Raw genomic sequence first — 19,417 nt, forward strand, 5'->3', positions numbered from 1 at the left:
GGTAAGGGGCGCCCGTGTGCGAAAGAAATTCAGCGCCTTTTTCGGAGCATGATAATAAAATACAATGAATGACCTTTTTTTTCTTTTTAATCAACAACCGGGTTGCTAGCTTCTAGAATCTCGTTGCATTGACAGCGATGGGCGCCCTTCCCGTTCATATTTTGGCGCCCCTTCGACGAAGCGCCCGTGTGCGGCGCACAACCTGCACAACCGCACACGGCGGCCCTGACTGCACTCATTGCTGGGTACCTCGGACCATCAAAAAATCATTCTTGCTCGCGCCAAAGATTTCTGATTTCTGTTACAATGCTAATGGCATTCTTCCAAAGCACTATAATTCTGTCACGTGTCATTTAAAAATGCACGCATCGCTGATGTCTTGGGAGGATATGGGATTTTGACAAAGGTGGTCCGGGAGTTTGTTCGAAAACCCGGAATAAGATCTCTCGTGTGTCTTCAATACTTTGTATACCTTATTTATTTTTCTTTTTCATCTTCGTATAATAATCATAAACGTACAATTTAAAACAATAGTGCTCGTGTGTGAGTGTGTATGTTGTGTACGTGTATGCAATGTACAGGATAATCTTTAAGCTATAATACAGTTCGAAATGAAATACAAATCAATAAACTATTACGTTAGGTAAACCTTTCTCGATCTTTTTTTGTTTTAATACAATTATTTTCACTACTGAATGACAATGTTCTTTTTTCCTCATCCCCTCCATTCTCGCAGGTGTATAATACCTTTGTTTTATCCGCTTGTCCCACTAAAAATTTTTGATCATTTGACGCGGAGCTTGGCCGCGAGTGTACGCAAAGAGCCTCGACATGTGTGTACCGTCCCGTTCATCCCCCCTCTCCTGAACGTCTATCTACAGTTACCATTTTTTGTTTAACCTGTTTCCTTTCTTTTTTTTTTTGTTAAATTCTCATCTCATCAAAATTCCGCGTTTAATTCTTTTTCGGTATTTTTCTCGTTCATTATTTCTCTCGGTAAGTCGCTTCTGTAAAATATTCATTATTATGTTTACGATATGATTTTTCCTTCGATCCCGGATGGTCCTGCGCGTGAACCTCCGCTAGCGTCGTCCGCCACGAACCCTCTCTATATTACAAACTTCCATGCCCCGAGACTGGGTCCTCGCCTAGAAAGCCGTTTCCGCTTAAATAATTAAAGCTATCTGCTATCTAGAGTCTATTCGATATCTACAGAAGAACCTATTGCGTCTCTCTTGCTCGAGAAACAAAGGATGGAGAGAAAAACGGTGAAAAAGAGAAATGGGAAATATTTCGGGGTAGAGAGAAGAGTTGAATGTTCGGAGGGGGATGCTGGCGTAAAGAAAAAAAAAGAAAAAAGAAACAAAACCGGGAAAACGAAAGGAAGGACGAAGTGGTGAGGAGGAAACAAAGGAAACCGCGAGCGCGCGCGCCGCGCCGATAGTCCCGAAGGGAGTCGAGTTTCACGCGGTTTGCTCAGCTGCGCGATCGGCGACGATCGAGCCTCTTTCTCTCGCCTCGTATCCCAACGAGATCGACGATCGTTCGACGATTATAGCGTGTTGACGTTTGAGATCCTTTTTCTGCTTGAACTTCGGTTGATTTCGGTCGATGTCGTTGGGCTACGAGCGACGGCGGAACTAATAATACAGGGTATTTAGAATAATCGTAATAGTTAGAATAATAATCGTAAGAATAATCGTAACGTTACGAATAAAACGGTGGTCGGGGATGATAAACAGATTTGTGTGGTGCCGATGTCGATGCCGGTTCCCCCGGGAAAGTAGATTCGAAAGAAAGAAACAGACTGTCGGATCACTGGTCTCTCAATTAGCAATGCCCTTTTTTGTTAAGTGTTCTTCTCACTGGTTGGCTGTCTCGCTCGTTATTCACGCGTTCGCTCGGTGTCACTCTCGCGTCTCTCTTTCTCTCTGTCTCTTTGTTTAAACACATTCGCTCTCTCACTCGCACGTTCACTCGCTCTCGCTCTGTAGCCATTGTTCGTTTTAACTGCGGACTAGAATTTAATCGAAGATTAAAATTTAATCTGTTAAATACAAGTTTGATTCGTAATATCGAGGATAATTTTTTGCCCCTTTCACGCTCGCGCACGCAAGAGAAAAAAAAAGAAGATTGGAACACTCATACTGGTCTCATTCTGTTCACTCGCTCACTCACTCTCTCTCTCTCTCTCTCTCTCTCTCTCTCTCTCTCTCTCTCTCTCTGTCTCTCTCGCTCTTTCGCTCTCTCAGACTTCGATAGTGTACGGTAATTTTTCTTTATCCATAATTATATGTTCTTCTGCCGCGGCCGTATGATTATCAGCCTTAACGGTGCGTTTCCAAACTCTGCAAAACTTTGCAATTTTACTACCCCGCTCGTTCGCTCGTTCGTTTGTCCCCCCGTTTTTCTCTTTTCCCTTGGGCACGGTTTGTTTTCTTTTTCTTATTCGAAAAGCTTGATTATTTTCACTTTGATCCGACGATTGGAAGCTCAGCGTTAAGTCTTTTGCTCATCGATCGCGTTCAGTTCCGCGTGGATATATCGCTATTAGAGAGTTAAGTGTGGTAATTAAGTATAATATACAAGATTCGTGTACGTGTAATGTTCTCGTAATGTTTCCGAGTCTCTTCTCTTTGTACAGATATTTACAAGGTTTGGATGCGAGCTGACGGTGGCACGCTTTAACACCCGGTTTAAAGATGCCGGCGCATCTTCGCATCGCGCGCGTACGCGCACGGGGAGAATTTATAATGCTCCTCTCCTCATTCTCTCTTTCTCTCTCTCTCTCTCTCTCTCTTTCTCTCTCGCTCCCTCTTTCTCTCTCTCCCGCCTCCCCCGGCGCGATCGTGTTTTCCATTTGTTTTAAATTTTATCATCGCATATAAGCTCTATCACATTGGCTTCAAAAGCCGTATATCGTAATCGCGATAAGAATTCGAATGGTAATAAAATAATACAATATAACCAATAATAATATTAATAATAATAATTGTATAATAATAGTAATAATAAAATAGCAATGATAACGTAAGCCTAGTAATACGTTAATATTGGTAGTAACTGATTACCTCGATCACCGATCGTCTCGTACAATTAGCTCTCTCTCTCTCTCTCTCTCTCTCTATATATATATATATATATTTTTGCGTTTCGTTCGGAAATGAAAAACGGATAAAAGGAAAAACAAACAATTTCGAGTGGACAGATTCCGCACGTTTCTGCGTTCGTCGCCGGTGAACAACGATTATTCTTAACGAGAGACGAAAATTGGATAACAGTTAGCCGGTGTTCCGTGTGATCGGCGCGTTTCAGCCGCGTTTTCTCGCGATTCTCTCTTCTCGCAAGCTCTAAATCGTTCGCGCGAAATCGAGCGGCGCGCTTCGAAACCAAAACAGACGAAAAAGAAGGTACGTAATCGGAGAGCGGAGTGTAGTAACATTAACAGCTTAACGACTATGGGACAGGAGAAGTGTATAAACAATATAACATGAATCACAATTATGCAATAATCGCTCATCCCGACGCGTAATTAGATAAAATTAATAATAATTTGATCTAACAACTGGTTACTCGTAGATTGCACTCTGACGAACCCGCGTCCGTTCCGTTCTCCAACCAATTCGCTCCGTCATTTTCGTTTCGGGTCGCGTCTCGGTTACAGAACGAAAATGATCCAGGTTCCCTCTGATTCCGAGCGAATTTCGCGACGATCTCGCTCTCTCTCTCTCTCTCTCTCTCTCTCTCTCTCTCTCTCTCTCTTACTCTCACTCTCTATCTCTTTTTCTCTCGCCAAGCCGCATCGTCGTACAGTCTTTTAACAAATACAAATTCCGCCAAACTGTGTACCGCGCACTACCCGTCGCACAGCACAGCCGGCAACGTGTTTCTTTTTTTTTTTTTACGAAAAAACAGTTCGCTTCTTTTCTTTTGATTGAGCTCCGTCTTCCTCGATAGCAGCCTCCTCTCTCTCTATCCGGTAGCCCCCGCACTGGCGTGTTCGCACGCGCACATGTCCGTGTGAGTGTGTGTCTTTTTTTGTTTGTTTGTTTGTTTGTTTTTTGTTTCACATATCCTACTTGTATTTGCCTCCCTATGATAATGCCCTCGTGGTAGGCAGGACACGGCCAATCAGGCCTGGCCGAATCCTATGACTGGTTTCCTCGTTTAAGAACTTAACTAGGCCGTGGGTCACCCGGCGGACCCTCGGCCGTACGCAGTTTTGGCATGTTTCGACGTCATCCTTTCGCCCTCGCGTCATCTAGCTCTAAACGCGAACAGAGTTCTCCACCTTTAATAGTCCCATGTCTCTTCCGGCTCGTGTTTCACCACGTTGTCCTTGGGACTCTCCTCCGTGGACTGTTGCGTTTGCTGTGTGGAGGGTGGTCTGGGCGACGTCGCCGGGCTGTTCTGTCCAGACTTCGGACTAGGCAGAGGACTGTCCCTGTCCTGGCCGTTGTTCCCAGATACGGAGGAGACGTCGCTTTGCGCATCCTCCTCGTATCTGTCTTGAACCGGCGTCGGCTCAACCCTGATCGTCTCCTCGGCTTCCCTCTTGACCCCGTAGTCGTCCGTCTGCATCACGCAGACGCCGTTGATAATCACCTCGTCCCCCGTCCTGGGTGGTTCCTGCCATTCAGGATTCACCCATTGCGGCGCGGCAGGTTTTCTTCTATTCGATCTGACGGTGGTAGGCGCGGATGGTGTCTCCGTCGGCTCTCTCTTTATACTACCCGCCGAGCCCTCGGAATCTTCGCTGCCGAGATTGCTCATGGCGTCCTCGACATCCTCGTCCTCGAACTCCTGGTTTGGTTCCCTCTTGAGCGCGTTCATCGACAGGTCCAGGCCGGAGCACTGTTCCTTCAACGCGTTCCCAACGAGGGCGGCCAGGTTAGGGTTGAAGTACGGGGAATAGGGAAGAGGCACATTGCCCAGGCCTAGTCTCTCCTTCTGGATCTCCAGTAGTCTTTGGTTCAACAGCAGTCTGAACTGAACGGGATCGAACGGCTGGCCGGGTTCTCTAGGAGACTGTGGCTCCGGCTGGCCGTGCGGCGTCTGCTGTTTCAGTCTCATCCGGTGATTATGAAACCAGTTGGTTATCGTCCTCGAGGACAGCGCCAGCTCACTGGCTAGAAACTCGATGGTCGCCACGTTGGGGTACGGATCCAGGGCAAACGCGAGCCTCAGGGCCTCTTTCTGCTCCTCCGAGAAGAGGACTCGTTGCTTCTTAGCCGAGGCTGGACCAGGACCAGGCGAGGCAGCGTGGTAAAACTCGGCCGTGTCGTTGCTAGACGTGTCCGAGCTGTTGTCATGACCCGGACCGCTGCTTCGCCGTCTTTTGTTCGCTTCTCTCCGCTCGTTCTTCAACGCCTGTAGCCGGTCGACGTTGTGCGCGTCCGACAGCCACAGCTGCATCCTGATGAACGGTTCTCGACCCTTTATACTCAGCATGTGCCAGGGCTTTGGTTTGCTCAACAACTCGCTGACCGATCCTTGCGAGAGACCGAGAACAGCCTCGCCGAAGATCTTCTGGCCGATGTTGTTCGCCAGCAACGCCTCTTTGATCTTCGTCGTGATCGTCTGCGTGTCCAGGTCCTGCGTCAACGCCGCCATCTCGTATACGCTCGGCGAAATGTGCGGGTGAAGGCCGCGAAGAGGTGACGGGGTCATTTGATGATGCGGCGAGTGGAGGTTCATCTGTTGTTGCTGTTGCTGCTGCTGTTTCTTCTGCAGCTCCTGCATGCTCAGCTGCGTGTGAGGATGGTGAGGACCCGGAGGTGTTAGCATCATCGGAGGCGGTGGCTGAGGATGCTGAGGATGCTGAGGACTCGGTTGAGGAGGTCCTAACTGCATCTGGCTTTCCTGTTGGTGTTGCGCCGCCGCCTGAGCTGCAGCCTGTGCCGCCGCTTGCGCCTTCGCCGCATTCTGAAGCTGTTCCTGGACCAACTTCGTGGGAGGCATAGGCTTCATCGGGGTCCCACAAGCTGTGGAAAGAGGATAAAAGTCGTTCAAGCGACGTCGCACAACGGAACTTGCGCATTATAGTCCGAAAGCTCGGATGGATCTTAGAATGTTGCTTCGTTAGTTGACGCCAGAGGTGTGCGGGAAGCTGAAAACGCCGGATACCCGATGATCGCGACGAAATCAAGATCAGGAATCCTGAAATTCTTGAGAACCCATCCTGACTCACATTCTCCGGTTCTCGCACATCTCTAGCTGACACCTCCGCGCGGTTTAGATCAGTGCTGTCCTGGAACTGTTAAGGACGGAAAGACAGCACTGTTCTAATCGCGTGCGTTTCTGCTGGTTATTTTAGCATCATTCGGCGCACGATATCGAGCTCCCAAACTATGCGTTTAGTAAAAGAACAAAACATCTATATTGACCTGAGTTAAACTTACGAGGCAGGCCACCGTAGCCGCCGGTCCTCATCAGTTTCTCCGGGGCGATCTTGTACTGGCTGGCCACCAGCTTGTGCACGGCGTTGTCATCCTCGAGGAACATCTTCATCCGGATGAACGGCTCGCGACCTTTCTGCGTGAGCATGTGCCAGGGCTTCGGCCGTGCTAGCAGATCGGAGACGGATCCCTGGGACAGGCCCAGCACGGACTCGCCGAACAGACGCTGGGAAATCGAATACTGGGACAGTTGTTCCTTCACCTGCGATCATTCATCAGTCCCATTACTCAACGTTCCTTCTTGTCTCTAACCGTTTGCACTCGTCTCGGAGACGTCGTATTAAGACAAGGAGGTTAAGAGAGCTTTCCGAAAACATTGTGTCGACAATATCAAATTGAACCACCAATTCCGCAACGTTCGAACTGGTTTAGATTACGCTAAGATGATGTTTAGCCGTGCCCCAGAGTAGTAAATCGAGTGCAAAGGGTGAAAAGGACGAGCGAAGAGGGTGGAAGACGGCGAACTTACTCTCTTGACGATGTCCTCGGTGTTCAGGTTATTGTACATGTCGAACTGTTGCTGAGTGATGGGTGGCAGTACAGCTTTCAGCGGCCTCTGGTTGGCTGAGTGATGGGTAGGCGTGGACGGTTGACTGATCAGACTATTCGTAATAGAGGCCATCCTCTGTAGAGGACTGGCTGCCGCCGCCCCGGAGAATTCCTCGCTGGGAGTCATCGCCGGTGGAAGAATGGAATTCCCAAGCGGAGAGCTTGCGCTGGATCCGCTCGGGGTGGATTGCGGCGCGGTGGTCTCCTGTTTAGGCCTGACCAACGAGAACGCGCTGCCCGCGTGTCTCATAGCTTCCTCCACCTTCTCTTTCTCCTCCTCGGAGATACCGTTGATCATCTTATTTCTAGGATCGATCTTGCCCAGGCTCAAATCCTGGACTCCGCCTCCGTTCGTCGCCAGGTGGTGTTGCTGGAGAGCTTGTTGCTGAAGCGCCAGGAGTCCTGGCAGTCCAGGAAGCGCCGGCAACCCTGTCAGTGACGGGTTCTGACCCGGCGTTGGGTTCAGCTTCTGCAGCTCGCGATGATACGCGTCCAATGCCAACCGGATGTCTTCCTGCGTGCGCTCCATCCCCTGAAGACCACCCTGGCCACCACTGAAAAAGTGCGGAAACATCGCGCTGCGATCAGTCGAGCTCTCGTGCTGTCCTCAATAATGATCAATAGCAGGGACACGCTGATCGTGTGGCTACACGAGGCGCGGGATAGCGTGTATTCACGCTAGCACCTGACAGTCGGGTGTTAAGTAATGAAACAGATATAGTGGCCTGATAATTTTAGACGGGGACGTCAGCCTGTCAGAAGTGTTCAACGTCGCCACGATCCGCTCTGACTCACGAGATCTATGGGACGCTGCTGGATCAGAGGCGAAGCTGGGTCTGAGGATTGATAGAGATTTTTGATGCCTCATAGATGCTCCTCGGATGAACATTCGCACTCAGAGCTAACTCATATAGGACACTTTCGAACGACGAGACCGGCGATAGAAACGATGTTCGTCAGGTGATACGCGTTTATTATGTTATTTATTGCACGTCTTTTGTTTTTCTACGGTGGTATGTGTGATCTACGAGTGAATGAAATTCTTCTGAGGAGCATACGAGGGTTAAAGAGGTATCCCAAGTTGGAGGGGGCATCAGCAATTATCGAAATGATTTTTTTCACGTATTATAAGGGAGCGTGTAGGCACTAGGATTACCTGGAAGAGAACTCTCGGGGCCCACGGAGGTCGTCCACCCTTCTGCCCATTATCTTGGCCAGCTCCTCCTGGTAGATCCTGACTACCTTCTCCTGCGGAATGTCATCGTTCTCGTATTTCTTCAGTCTCCTGTTCTGGCTGTCGAGCCTGTCTTTATTGAACGGACTCGGACAACCGATCCTACTCGGACTTTTGCTGTCGGCGTCGTTCGACACCTCGTGCTCGCCCCTCATCTGTAGGTGGCCCGACTCCGAGAGGATATGCGCCAACCTTTCGTCACTCATTTCCGGCGGACCACCATCCTGTGGTCCGCGCGCGAACGCTGGCATTCCCTGCTCCTTGCCTGAAACATACTCTACGGGTGAGGCACAACTTGTGGTGCGTTCTTACTCGGTTCGGTCTTAAAGGTATGTATAGAAAAAGAAAGTAAATTAGAAACAAGGACGTGGGGCTCGAGCACCCCGATCGAATCACTCTTTCGCATCGCCGCCATCAATTTACCAAGACTTTTTGTATCTGTAACATCGTTTCGACAAACAACCTCTGCCACGTTTTATCATCCTTTGATCAAAGCTGTTCAAACAGACAATTATCTCGCGCGAGATATTAAAGGCTTCTCGGGATCTAGTCGCAACAATTCGTCGAACGCAAGAGATCTACAAGAAGTGCTTTAAAAAATCAGGTTTCCAACCTGGGAGGCGTCAAAATCGAATAAAAATCTGTATTATTCTATTAAAAAAATCAATGTAGGGGTAGTAGCATAAAGGTCGAAAACCGCCTGGCTTAAACAGACCGGTAAAGAGGATCCTTCGTCGGATCATTTCCCTGTGGAAAATATGACAGTTTCCCAGGATTCGATCGCAAGCATTTGTCAAACGCTCCGTAGCCCCAGGCTCTAGAAGACCCTGAAATTTCCCAGCGATCAATGCCGTACAATTTCACCCGTCGCAGGACGATGCCTCGATAAGGAAGAAGCAGCCCCACGTGTCTAATCAAGTCTGCGGGGGCTGATTTCATGTCCGATCGAACGAGGTAGCAATTAATACAACGCAAAATCAATAGCACCGGCTCGAAAGCCGAAGGCAGACTATACACTCCTGCGACGATAATTAAAATATCCTTTTCTAGGTTAGGCCCACCCCTACGGCCTTCCTCTCTCACAAACCGCTCAAGAGTGTAGCTCTCCTACGTGTTTCTCGTTTAATTGACCAATCAGCGGTAAGATTCAGACGAATGAGCCATCGATCATGTCTTTGATTGCTCTCCCGGCTTCTCTGCTATTCTGCTGGCCGTCAGATCGACGCGTGTTCAATCCGGAACACGGCCGTCAAACCGGATCGTTTGAAATTCCAGGTTGCGATCGATAAGCGATCTTCCGAATTCGAAAGTCAATTTTTAGGAGCTGGAGCTGATTAAAAGTTTGGACGATCATAACATCTATTTCCAAAGCGTCCAAAAGCCGGCCGAGGTGTCGTCGGGACAAAAGCGGACACATCTGTTTCCTATTTTGAAAAACGGGAAACGCGAAGTTCGCCGGGCACGGTTGCACGTCAATCTTCGCCGGACCAGCCGCGCCGGTACGTGGTTCAGCGACCGTCGTATTTTAAACAGTCTATTTCCTATCCTAATCTCTCGTCGATCGACTAGAATCGGAATTCGACTCGTTAAAACCTGACGAATTCTCGGCAAAGTGTGACCCGCGCGTCCAGACTGGTTCACGAGGTCGATGGAGGGTTACGGGGCAAGAGATTCGTCCCGATCGAGAGGCGGAACGGTATTTTTTGTGGCGAGTGGTTCGACAGCGTGAAGCACGAAACGAGAAAAGATTAATTGGTCATTAAGATCGGAATGTGAACGACGATCCAAGAAACTGATGTCGCGGCCGCGGCCTGCCGAGAGAGAATATTGGTCCGCTCGAGAAATGTTTCAAGAAATCGACAACGCGGTGGGTGGAAACGGGACGTTACGAGGACAATGACGACAGTCGAGGCTCGTTTTAATGGTGTGCGCGTGCCGGCAGGACGTGTACACACGTGGCAACGTGTACGTGTGCCGGCGGTGACGCTTGAATTTCTGCCAGCAGACATCGACTTATGCCAACCTCCTCTCCTCTCTGTCTATATGCGGCGCTCCGCGGAGCTGCGACCACCTTTTAACTCACCCATTCGAATAAAAATAATTTCGGATCGTGTCGATTTACTCCCAAGTACGCCTCGCCACGCTCGAACCGCCGCGATTCGCTACACGAGCAATTTAGAACTTCCTAATACGCTATGTACAATCTGGAACACACCCGCCGCTCTATACAATGATTTCAATCGTGTCTTCTCAAATCATTCATTAATTTTTATCTCGTACTTTTATCTTCGTGTAAGAACGTGTCAATTCAAAAAAATTTTGTTGAGGCTCTGACTCGAGACGGGAATTAAGGCATCGATGAAGATGTACGGCAGTCGTTCAGGCCCCGAAACCAAGATAAAAAAGAATGAGATCATTGTTACGCGTTCCCCCTTTTCCTGTGAGCCGCGTCTTTTCGCGGTTACGCTGATGAAATTGACATTATCGTTATCGAACCGAATAGAGATTAACGCGTCGCGGTAAGAACCGGCGATATCCTGCGACGCGTTACGCGTAAAGATTTATCGACTCCAATTACCGCCGAGTTCCTGCGTTAATATCGCTTCTGTTCCCTTACGTCACATCTACATTCATAATATCCGCGGATCCTGGAAATATTATATGATTTTCGAAACGCTTCGACAGAGATGTTACCCGGTCGAACAGAATTTTCAATAAAAGTTTCAGTGAAAGAAGAAAATATGGTCGCAGACGATCGTCGAGCGAATATCAGTCGGAAAGGAGCATGTGCGCCGGGTAAACTGAAATCGAATTGTCATCGAGGAATATTTAAAGAGAGAGAGAGTTTATATCTTGAGAGTAAAACATTATTCGTTTACCGTAACATCCTGCAATTTCCAAGGCTGCGGACATACGGCGCATAAGGGGGCGCGAGCATCGGTAGATGGAAGTATACGTACAACCGGCACAGAAAATCTGATAAAATCGGTATATGAACCGGAGTGGCCCCGCTAATGAACGTAACACTTTCGCGTGGCGGACGTGTGCGTGGCTCTTTCTCCTCCACACGCGCAAGACGTGCGTGGCTGCATATAGCTTGTTTAATTGACGGTGAGATACGCGAGCGCTGTCTGCGCTGTCGGGGTTCCTTCTTTGAATTAGTCGCGGGAACACCTAATTAACGACGAAATTCGGTGCGCTCTCGACGGAAACGGATTTTTCCTGAAAAATACTCGTTCTGCCTTAAAAATCCAGGTGATCGGGACCGAATTAAAATTCAAAAGGCACCGCGGACCCATTCCTTTTCCACGGCGTTCCATTAAAGGAGGAATTTATTACATTGTACGAAAATGCTTTGACCACCCGTTGTTGCCTGAAAGTCTCTCAACAATGTTCCTCAAAATAATTATTTTATTATTATTATTATTATTATTATTATATATACGGACCGAGGTTCTTTTATACAAATGTTTACAGGTGTTTACAGTAGAACTGATAAAAACAAACAGAAACATAAAAAAAAGTCTTAACCTAAAATTTACATAAAAAGGGACAACCGCGAAACTAAACAAATACAGGTACGATATTAACAAATAATCTTGCGTAATTTTCTCTTTGAAATAAATAAATATTATTATACGGTATGTTTGAGCTTGCAATAATGCGATTTAAAGGATTTATTACTCCGTATGTGGATTTGGATTTCATTGTTTGAGATCCTGCTCCCGTTCTCAAAACACGTTCAGGTACGTAGAAATTGATTTGCCTCAGGAGTGCGGGACAATCTATATTATTATTTGTCGAATTAAAAATAAAGCTCCGGTCGGATACTATTCTTCGATCAGATAATGTTTCCATTTTAGAGTAATCATGATCAAAGATTGACATTGGATTGTTTGTCTTATATGCAAACGAAACCTTAGAAATTTTGTATACTATTATAATATTTGATAATATTTTGTACACCTAATGAATACATAAGCCGAACACGCCACCCGACGGAGAAAGATATTTCCAGTTTGAGAATCGAAGAAACAGGAATTGGTTTCAGTGGTTTCTTTTAGCGAATTAGTCAGAAGCGCGCTTCCGCGCAATTAAACAATCGAACCGTGGAATAATAAAAACAGAACGGCGGCGCCTGGGTGGAATTGAAGCCGGTCGGGGACTTGTTAAGGGAACGATCGTCGATATTGATTCCACGCGATGATCATCGAGTAGAGTGAGAGACAGACTGAGCCGGTTCATTGACGAATCCTCGAGCGTCGTCGAGTCCCCTTACACTTTCATCGGCACCGAGCTGGATTTCGAAATCATAATCACCCGCTGATAACGCTATCTCTCACGGATTGGGTCAATGAACGTTACGATCAAGCGTTAATTATGTGGTTCGGCTATAATTCCATGTTCGATCTCCTAATTGCAACATTTTTTCGCGGTTTCGAAACGAGAACTCTCCTCCACCGTCTCTCCTTTCTTTCTCGCGCCCGTCGCGCCGTCCGTCGGCCCGATAGCCCGACGAGAGAGAGAGAGAGAGAGAGAGAGAGAATTATTTGAACGATTTAACGAGCGATACATCGAACGACTCCCCGATTTGAAAATCAAACCGCGCGCGTTCCGGTTCTGTGTGCTTTGTATCCCATTTATTTACCCGGCGAAGAGGAAATAACAAGCATATTTCAAGCCACGCGGTGGAACAACTTTGCAATTATAATCGGACAATTAGAGTCCCACCAGCTATCGTGTCCGCGCGATCGCACGCTTCGACGTAAAGCGATTCTCGAAGGGACGCATCGATCGAGAATGATCCACGATCGAGCGGCCAACGCGGCCGAAAACCGGCCGAACAAAACGGATCGGCATCGAACCGAGAAAGAATGCGCGCCGCTGCAATCGTCTCGGTCAATATCGACGGCAATTAACCGACTTTCCGCGGGAAAACGGCTGCTCGATAAATTTCCCGCGATTCGCAAGCGCGAGATCGCCATTGTATTTATCATCCCGACCCGCGGTTTTCATTACAATATAATTCTCTTTCATCGAGGTTCGGAGAACCACCGCGTGGAACTATGCTCGGTAAACTTTGCCTTTCCGTTTTATGCACACAGAGCCGTTGGTATTTCGCAGTCGCGATCGAATTTTCGGATGTTTAACAAAAATAATATTCTACCGAACAGAAATGAATGTAATTGTTCGTCTTATCCGGCAAGTTTCTGCCAGGCTTTGAAAAGTTCATTCGCTCGGACGATTCCCGAAATATTTCCTGGCTCCAAAATCCGCAGCGATGCGAGCAAAGAATGATTAATAACTAGACCGTGAGCTCTACACTCTCGCGGCGCATAAAACTCTGCGAAACATTGCAAAATGCACGATTGATTTAATGCCGTTTCGTTCTATTTTTGTTGTTTCTTTAAACGTACTGCACGATCGTTTTCGCACTCTAATAATAAGTGTCTGCGCTTCGTCATCGCTGATTTGTAAAACTGCCGGCGAGTTCTAGAATAATTGATTTATGAAGACTTTCCGGAGGTTTTGAATCTGACAGTGTATCTATCGCGTTCCGGAAATATCTGTGACAGTTCCGAAACGATCCGTGTCTTGCGGAGCACAATCGAGATTTGTCCATCGAACGTGTTCGAGACGGTTTCGCAAAGATCCATCGGTTAATTCCGCGACAAACGTGTATCTGGATCGTGTCCATCGGTGTTCACCGGGAACCGCATTCTCAGCGTTTATTATTGCCCGCGAGCGGCGCAACACAATCGATCTAAACGCGGCCGGTCCAAGTGCAACGCACCACGAGATTACCATAATAAAGATAGTTGGTACCGGTCCAAGTCTGTTTATCGCCAGTTTCATTCTTGCGATTGCCACCCGCGTTCCTCGTGATTTAGCGTGGAAGGGCTGTTCGCGTTTCGGCTGACCCAGTCTGCGGACCATTCGATCGTGTCAACGGATTTAAACACTTTGTCCGTCGACTAAAAACCCGCGTCAAGATCCGACTAAACGTTCCTCTAAGCGTACGATTAAATCCGACAAAGTTTATTCCGATCGATGTGTCACCGTGTCTATTCGCTTTCATAGACAGAAGCTGCACAACTGAGTTCAAACTTGAATTTCGTCTCTTGCGTTAACACCCAGAAGACGTTTCCGACGTGAAGGTACTCTTTCAGGGCGCATCTTGATCTTAATATGTCGGTTAAATAAACGATCCTCTAAACGAGATTTGATTTACATGTTCTCTACATTAGAAAAAATGAGTAAGTACCATTTGTACAGGGTGACAAGAAATAACGGAGTTAATCATTTCTTATTATAATTCTGTCAGATTGACGAATTTTGAAAAACCAAATAATAACAACCATAACATGGACCTTTAGTATTCGTATATTTAAGAAGTTTCGAAGTGGCCACCCTTTGCGCCGATACAATCTGACAGAATTATAATAAGAAATGATTAACTCCGTTATTTCTTGTCACCCTGTACTTCATAATAAACGTCCGGTGACTTGTGGACGGGAGTGCACTCGCAGATAATGCGTTAAAATCCGCAGACATTCGTTTTGTAATTGTGCAAATACATTCCGCAGCGTTGGCGGAGGTAGGGATCGATCGTGTAGCATCTCCGGGCACGATCGCGATCAATTCCGTCGCGAGATCGCGAGGCCGACCGGAGCAACGAGCCAAGATTGTCGCAACGGTTTCAACGAGAACAATTTCGCGATCCCTCGGCAATCTAGCGAAAGTGTAAATTACCTTCGCGATAAGTGCGGCCGGATCTAGAACGTCTGTGCTCTCTCTTGAACCCTGTTTCCTTTCCACCCGCCTTCCTCCTTCTCATCCCCCTTCTCGCCCTGTATGTATTGCACCCTTGCCTAGAACTCATCCCCAGTTTCCTACTCCAGAGAGCTATTAGTCTAAACAATATGGCTGCCAAACGCAGCGAACAATCGATAGCGGGCGCGCCAACTGGCTGAATAATTTAATTAAGATTATTGAAGACGAGATCAGCCGTCGTCTTCGCGCCGTTTGCCTCGCGCGTGTAGAACCCACTTCGGTTCTATCGATCTCGGCGGATCAAGAGAGCTTCGATCCAGCTTCAGAATTTTTTTGAAAAACGAACATTCGAGTAAATAAAACTTCGTTGCTTCTCGAGACTGAACGAAAGAGCACCTTCGGCAGAAGTTTCGTTTTCTTTGGGTTGAAGATCATCATTTGTTGAACCTGCGGTTGTTTGACTTCGTCAGTGCAGCCGTTCTGTAGAAAATTAAATTACGAAGCTGCAACTACTTTCGTTAGAGTGTTGCGTGTTGTTTTACCAGCAGATTTGTATTCACAGGCAAATTATCTTGGGTTGTTTCTCAGCATTTTAAGTAAGCGACCGGCACAACCTAAAATCCAGCCTGTGTTTGTTGCATAATGCTCCACGATCATGTTCAACATCGGCACGTGTACGCGGCAGCATGCGATTCGAAGCAGCCTGTTGCGCGGTCGCCTATAACGCTCTCGCGATTCATAAATTTGGAAACAGCCTTGTTCCTCGCTGACAGCGTTAAAAATAACACTCGCGCGAATTATGAATCGGCCGGCGGAAAAAACTTATCCGGAACAACGAGTTATCCTCTTTCCGAATAATTCTAAACAAAAACACACCTACTCTAGTCTAACAGGTACACATGTGAGTGATGTTCGAAAGCTCACGACGTCACCAACGCATGGCTACCTCGCGAGAATCGATTCTCTGTCCTCGAACGAGAGATCCAGATTCCGCGTATCTAGAGGGATGGGACCTCCGGTTTTGTTTGCAGTACACAGTATGCGTCCTCCTCCGCGCGGTAGAGTTAGGCCAAACAGAGACACCAGTGACACCCCGTATTAGACAGCCGAAAAATATAGTTAACTGACAGCTGATTGGTTAGTGGTTTCGGCAGAACAGATTATTGGCAGTGCGAGGCAGAAAAATAATTCTGTAGGAGTCGTACGGTAAATTGATCGTGGCGGCGAAGCTGAAACGGTCCATTGTCTTTCAAACGGGAGAATCATCGACAGGATTTGGCGTTTCAAAAGTGATCAACGGGTCTAATTACTCGTCCTATCCTCTATGTTAATCAAATCTCAAACTAGGATCCCAAGGATCCACTAAACACGAAAGAGGTGCAACGAGTAATTAGAGGGTCCCGTTTCGACTTGGACGTTCGCTCTTCGCCGCTAGGACAGAAGTGATTCGTAGATCCTGAATGGCGGAGGGAACTGGAGAGAGAGAGAGAGAGTGAAAGAGAGAAAGAGAGAGAGAGTGAAAGTGTGACAGCGTTGGTACTCACCTTTCTTGGGTATCAGGGATTTCAACAGCATAACAGCGTTCTCGTCGCAAGCCCAGCCGTGCATCTTCCTGTAGCTGTCGCGGCCTTTTTCCGTCAGTTTGTCCCAGGGCTTCGGCTTGCTCAGCAGCTCGCTGACCGTTCCCTGGCTAAGTCCGAGGACGTACTTGGCAAACAGCCTTTGACCGATGTTGTGTATCGACAGCAGCTCGCGGACCCTCCTGGCTATGTGTAGTGTGTCGAGGTTCTGCGACGCGTACTTGTCCATGTTGTATCTGAGCATCTCCTGCAGCCTCGCCTCCATCGGGTCGCCCTTCGGTATCAACGATTCGCCTAAACGACCGGCCATACCAGCAGCGCCGAACTCGTCGCCGAACCGGAACGGATGCGTCCTGTCGTCGAAGCGAAACGGGCTCTTCAGGGTGTCCAGCACGCTCAGTCCGCCGATGTTGTTGTTCGCCAGGTGATGGCTGTTGTTGTTGTTGTGACAGGACTCTTGATCGGCCGGGCTTTTCGGCGGCGGCGCTGTGGGGACGGCGGGGATCACGCTGCCGCCGTTGACGGAGGCCGAGGAGGCGGTCTCGATAATCGTGGTGGGTGGTTGAAAGCTCGGGGGTGATGTTAACGCGGTGGTGGACGACGGCGTGGGCGGCGCGGGAGTTTCGTGGCCGGAGACTGGCGTGGGCGCCTTCTCGGCCGCGTCAAGGCAACTCAGTGGAGTGGTTCCTAGCGGGGTGTTTGATTTGGCCGGCGTGTTCGAGCTGGACGATGGGTCTGTGGGCGATGGCAGATGGTTCATGCTGCTGGCACTCGTTGGCGGATGAAGGCCGATCAACGGTTGAGCTTGTTGCAGTTGTTGTTGTTGCTGAACCAGTTGGTTCAAAGGCGTCGTTTGCTGTTGTTGCGGCTGTGTCTGCTGATGTTGCTGTTGCTGCTGCTGCTGCTGTTGTTGCTGCTGTTGTTGCTGTTGCTGTTGTTGTTGCTGCTGCTGCTGCTGCTGTTGATTCATGATGGACCTCTCCAACGTCCGCCTCCAGTTGGCGACGATCTCCTCGCCGAGGAAGGAGCCGAAGGTCTCGACGTTCTGGAGAGGGGGTGGGAACAGGAGGCTGGACGTTGTCGAGGTCGCTGAAGAGGGTGTAGGAGTGGACCGCGGCGGGAGGGAGACTGCTGCTGGGGGCGGCGGTGGTGGTTGCTGGGAGGGCACGTGGGACGAAGGCGGAACACCCCCGACCCCGTGGGGCGAGGCGGTGGAGGCGCGCTGCAGGGGTGACGATAGTCCACCTGCAACCACCAAAAACACAAGGGACCGCGTGAACACGAGCTGATACCACGCGGACACCACTTCGGGTTGGCTGTGCGCGTGTCTGTTCTACGGACAGCGCGGTATTCTGACGGATCGACACAGCATCCGGACTCGGACCAGCGAGTTCTCCTTCCTCCTGGACGGACGTATACGGACGTATGGACGTATGGACGTTTACGGGCGAACGACGACGACCGAGACTCTCTTTTTCGACGCTGCGTCGCGCGAGTCCGCAGAAACGAGGAACAACGTGGCCCAACGAGAGGAAAAGTGTGTCGCGTGCTCTTGTTCGCCAGCCTTCTCTTTCTCGAGAGATGACTCTCCTCCTCTTTCGCTCTCTGGTTCGCTTGTTCTCTTTTATTTTGCTCCGTGGAACGACTGTGTGGTGGACGTTTACAGATATTGGAAGATGGTCTCTCGAAGAAGTCGCGAGATCGGAAAAGGTTTTTCGGCCTGGAATCCGGGCGGGGTGTGGTGTTTGTTTTTTTTTCTGTCGCTTCTCTCTCGTTCTCGATCGACTCGCGACCGATTTTTCTCCGTACCCCGTGTAACTACGAAACGAACGCACTCGGGAATGCACCATCATCGACAGTATGTCACTCGTCCGCGAATTCCGTTCTATTTATTTACTTTTTTTTTCAGTTTCACGCGAACGTTCGGGTTTCCCAGCCTGTGCAGATGCTCGTAGTCGGGAGCTAGGGGGTGACGTATAGGGTTTGGGCTGAACGGGGATGATCGTGGTGTTCGTGTTTTTTTGGCGAGGGGCACGGATCCGGGTTAACGTGCAGGTTTTGTTAGTCACCTCCTGCTACAAGGATGTGCGCCGATGTGCGCGCGTAACCAGCGAGAGAGAGAGAGAGAGAGAGAACAGCTCGAGAAAAAAGTGCAGTCGAAGCAGTGGAGGATCACGGAGAGACAGGCAAAGAGAGAGTGAGAGAGAAAGAGAGAGATAGAAAGATGAATCGAGAGAGCCAAAGAGAATAGAGACCGAGGATGACGGAAGCTCGATAGCGGGACAGAGACGGAGTCGGATAGAAACAGAGAGATTAGGAGAGACGGGACCGACGATGGTTGAAGAAGAGTATTAGAGGTTAGACAGTGAGTGGGGAGAGAGAAAGAGAAAGAGATGGGACAGAGACACAGAAAGAGAGATAGAGAGCGAGATATTACAGTTAGACAGAAGTGCGAACACAGTGGCAAGCAGAGTTACTTTGTTGTTCCTTTTCTCTCGGTAAGCTCCTTCAGTCATCCCTCGTTCTTTCGAAACAAAAGCGTCCGCGTTGCGTGACTCGTGTCCTTTTCATTCTTACTCAACACTGGCTCCTTCGACGTAGCCTCGAATAGAGAGAGACTCGGGGATCGAAGATTGTAGCTTTAGCGCAGGAATCAGTGTAGCAGCTATGTATGTGAAATGGAAGGACTCGGCCTTACCATTTTGATCTTGCCGGCGCAAGAATGCTTATATAGCAAAACGGTGTCATCGACAAATTCCTGATCTAAACCTACCGCCACGAGAACCATAGTCGATGCGCCTAACGTTCTCTGTCACTTGCGG

The 19,417-nt window shown here is 48.7% G+C and overlaps 1 protein-coding gene across 6 annotated transcripts in view; it reads right to left on the minus strand.

Annotated features, from left to right (window-relative positions):
* Positions 1-455: 455 nt before the first annotated feature.
* Positions 456-19,417, minus strand: part of Cut (homeobox protein, cut) — a 122,421-nt gene continuing 103,459 nt past the window's right edge. For 3 of the 6 annotated variants that reach the window (XM_076433635.1, XM_076433636.1, XM_076433637.1), the window contains exons 5-9: positions 16,560-17,840; positions 8,164-8,518; positions 6,928-7,585; positions 6,387-6,660; positions 456-5,984 (exon numbers count right to left, since the gene is read on the minus strand). In XM_076433635.1, coding sequence (XP_076289750.1) covers positions 4,294-5,984; positions 6,387-6,660; positions 6,928-7,585; positions 8,164-8,518; positions 16,560-17,840 — 4,259 coding nt within the window. In that variant the 3' untranslated portion in view covers positions 456-4,293. The remainder of the gene's footprint in view (positions 5,985-6,386; positions 6,661-6,927; positions 7,586-8,163; positions 8,519-16,559; positions 17,841-19,417) is intronic. The other 3 variants (XM_076433640.1, XM_076433639.1, XM_076433638.1) reach the window with 3 other exon arrangements.

Source organism: Lasioglossum baleicum, chromosome 11, assembly GCF_051020765.1.
Source record: "Lasioglossum baleicum chromosome 11, iyLasBale1, whole genome shotgun sequence".
Taxonomy (NCBI): domain Eukaryota; kingdom Metazoa; phylum Arthropoda; class Insecta; order Hymenoptera; family Halictidae; genus Lasioglossum; species Lasioglossum baleicum.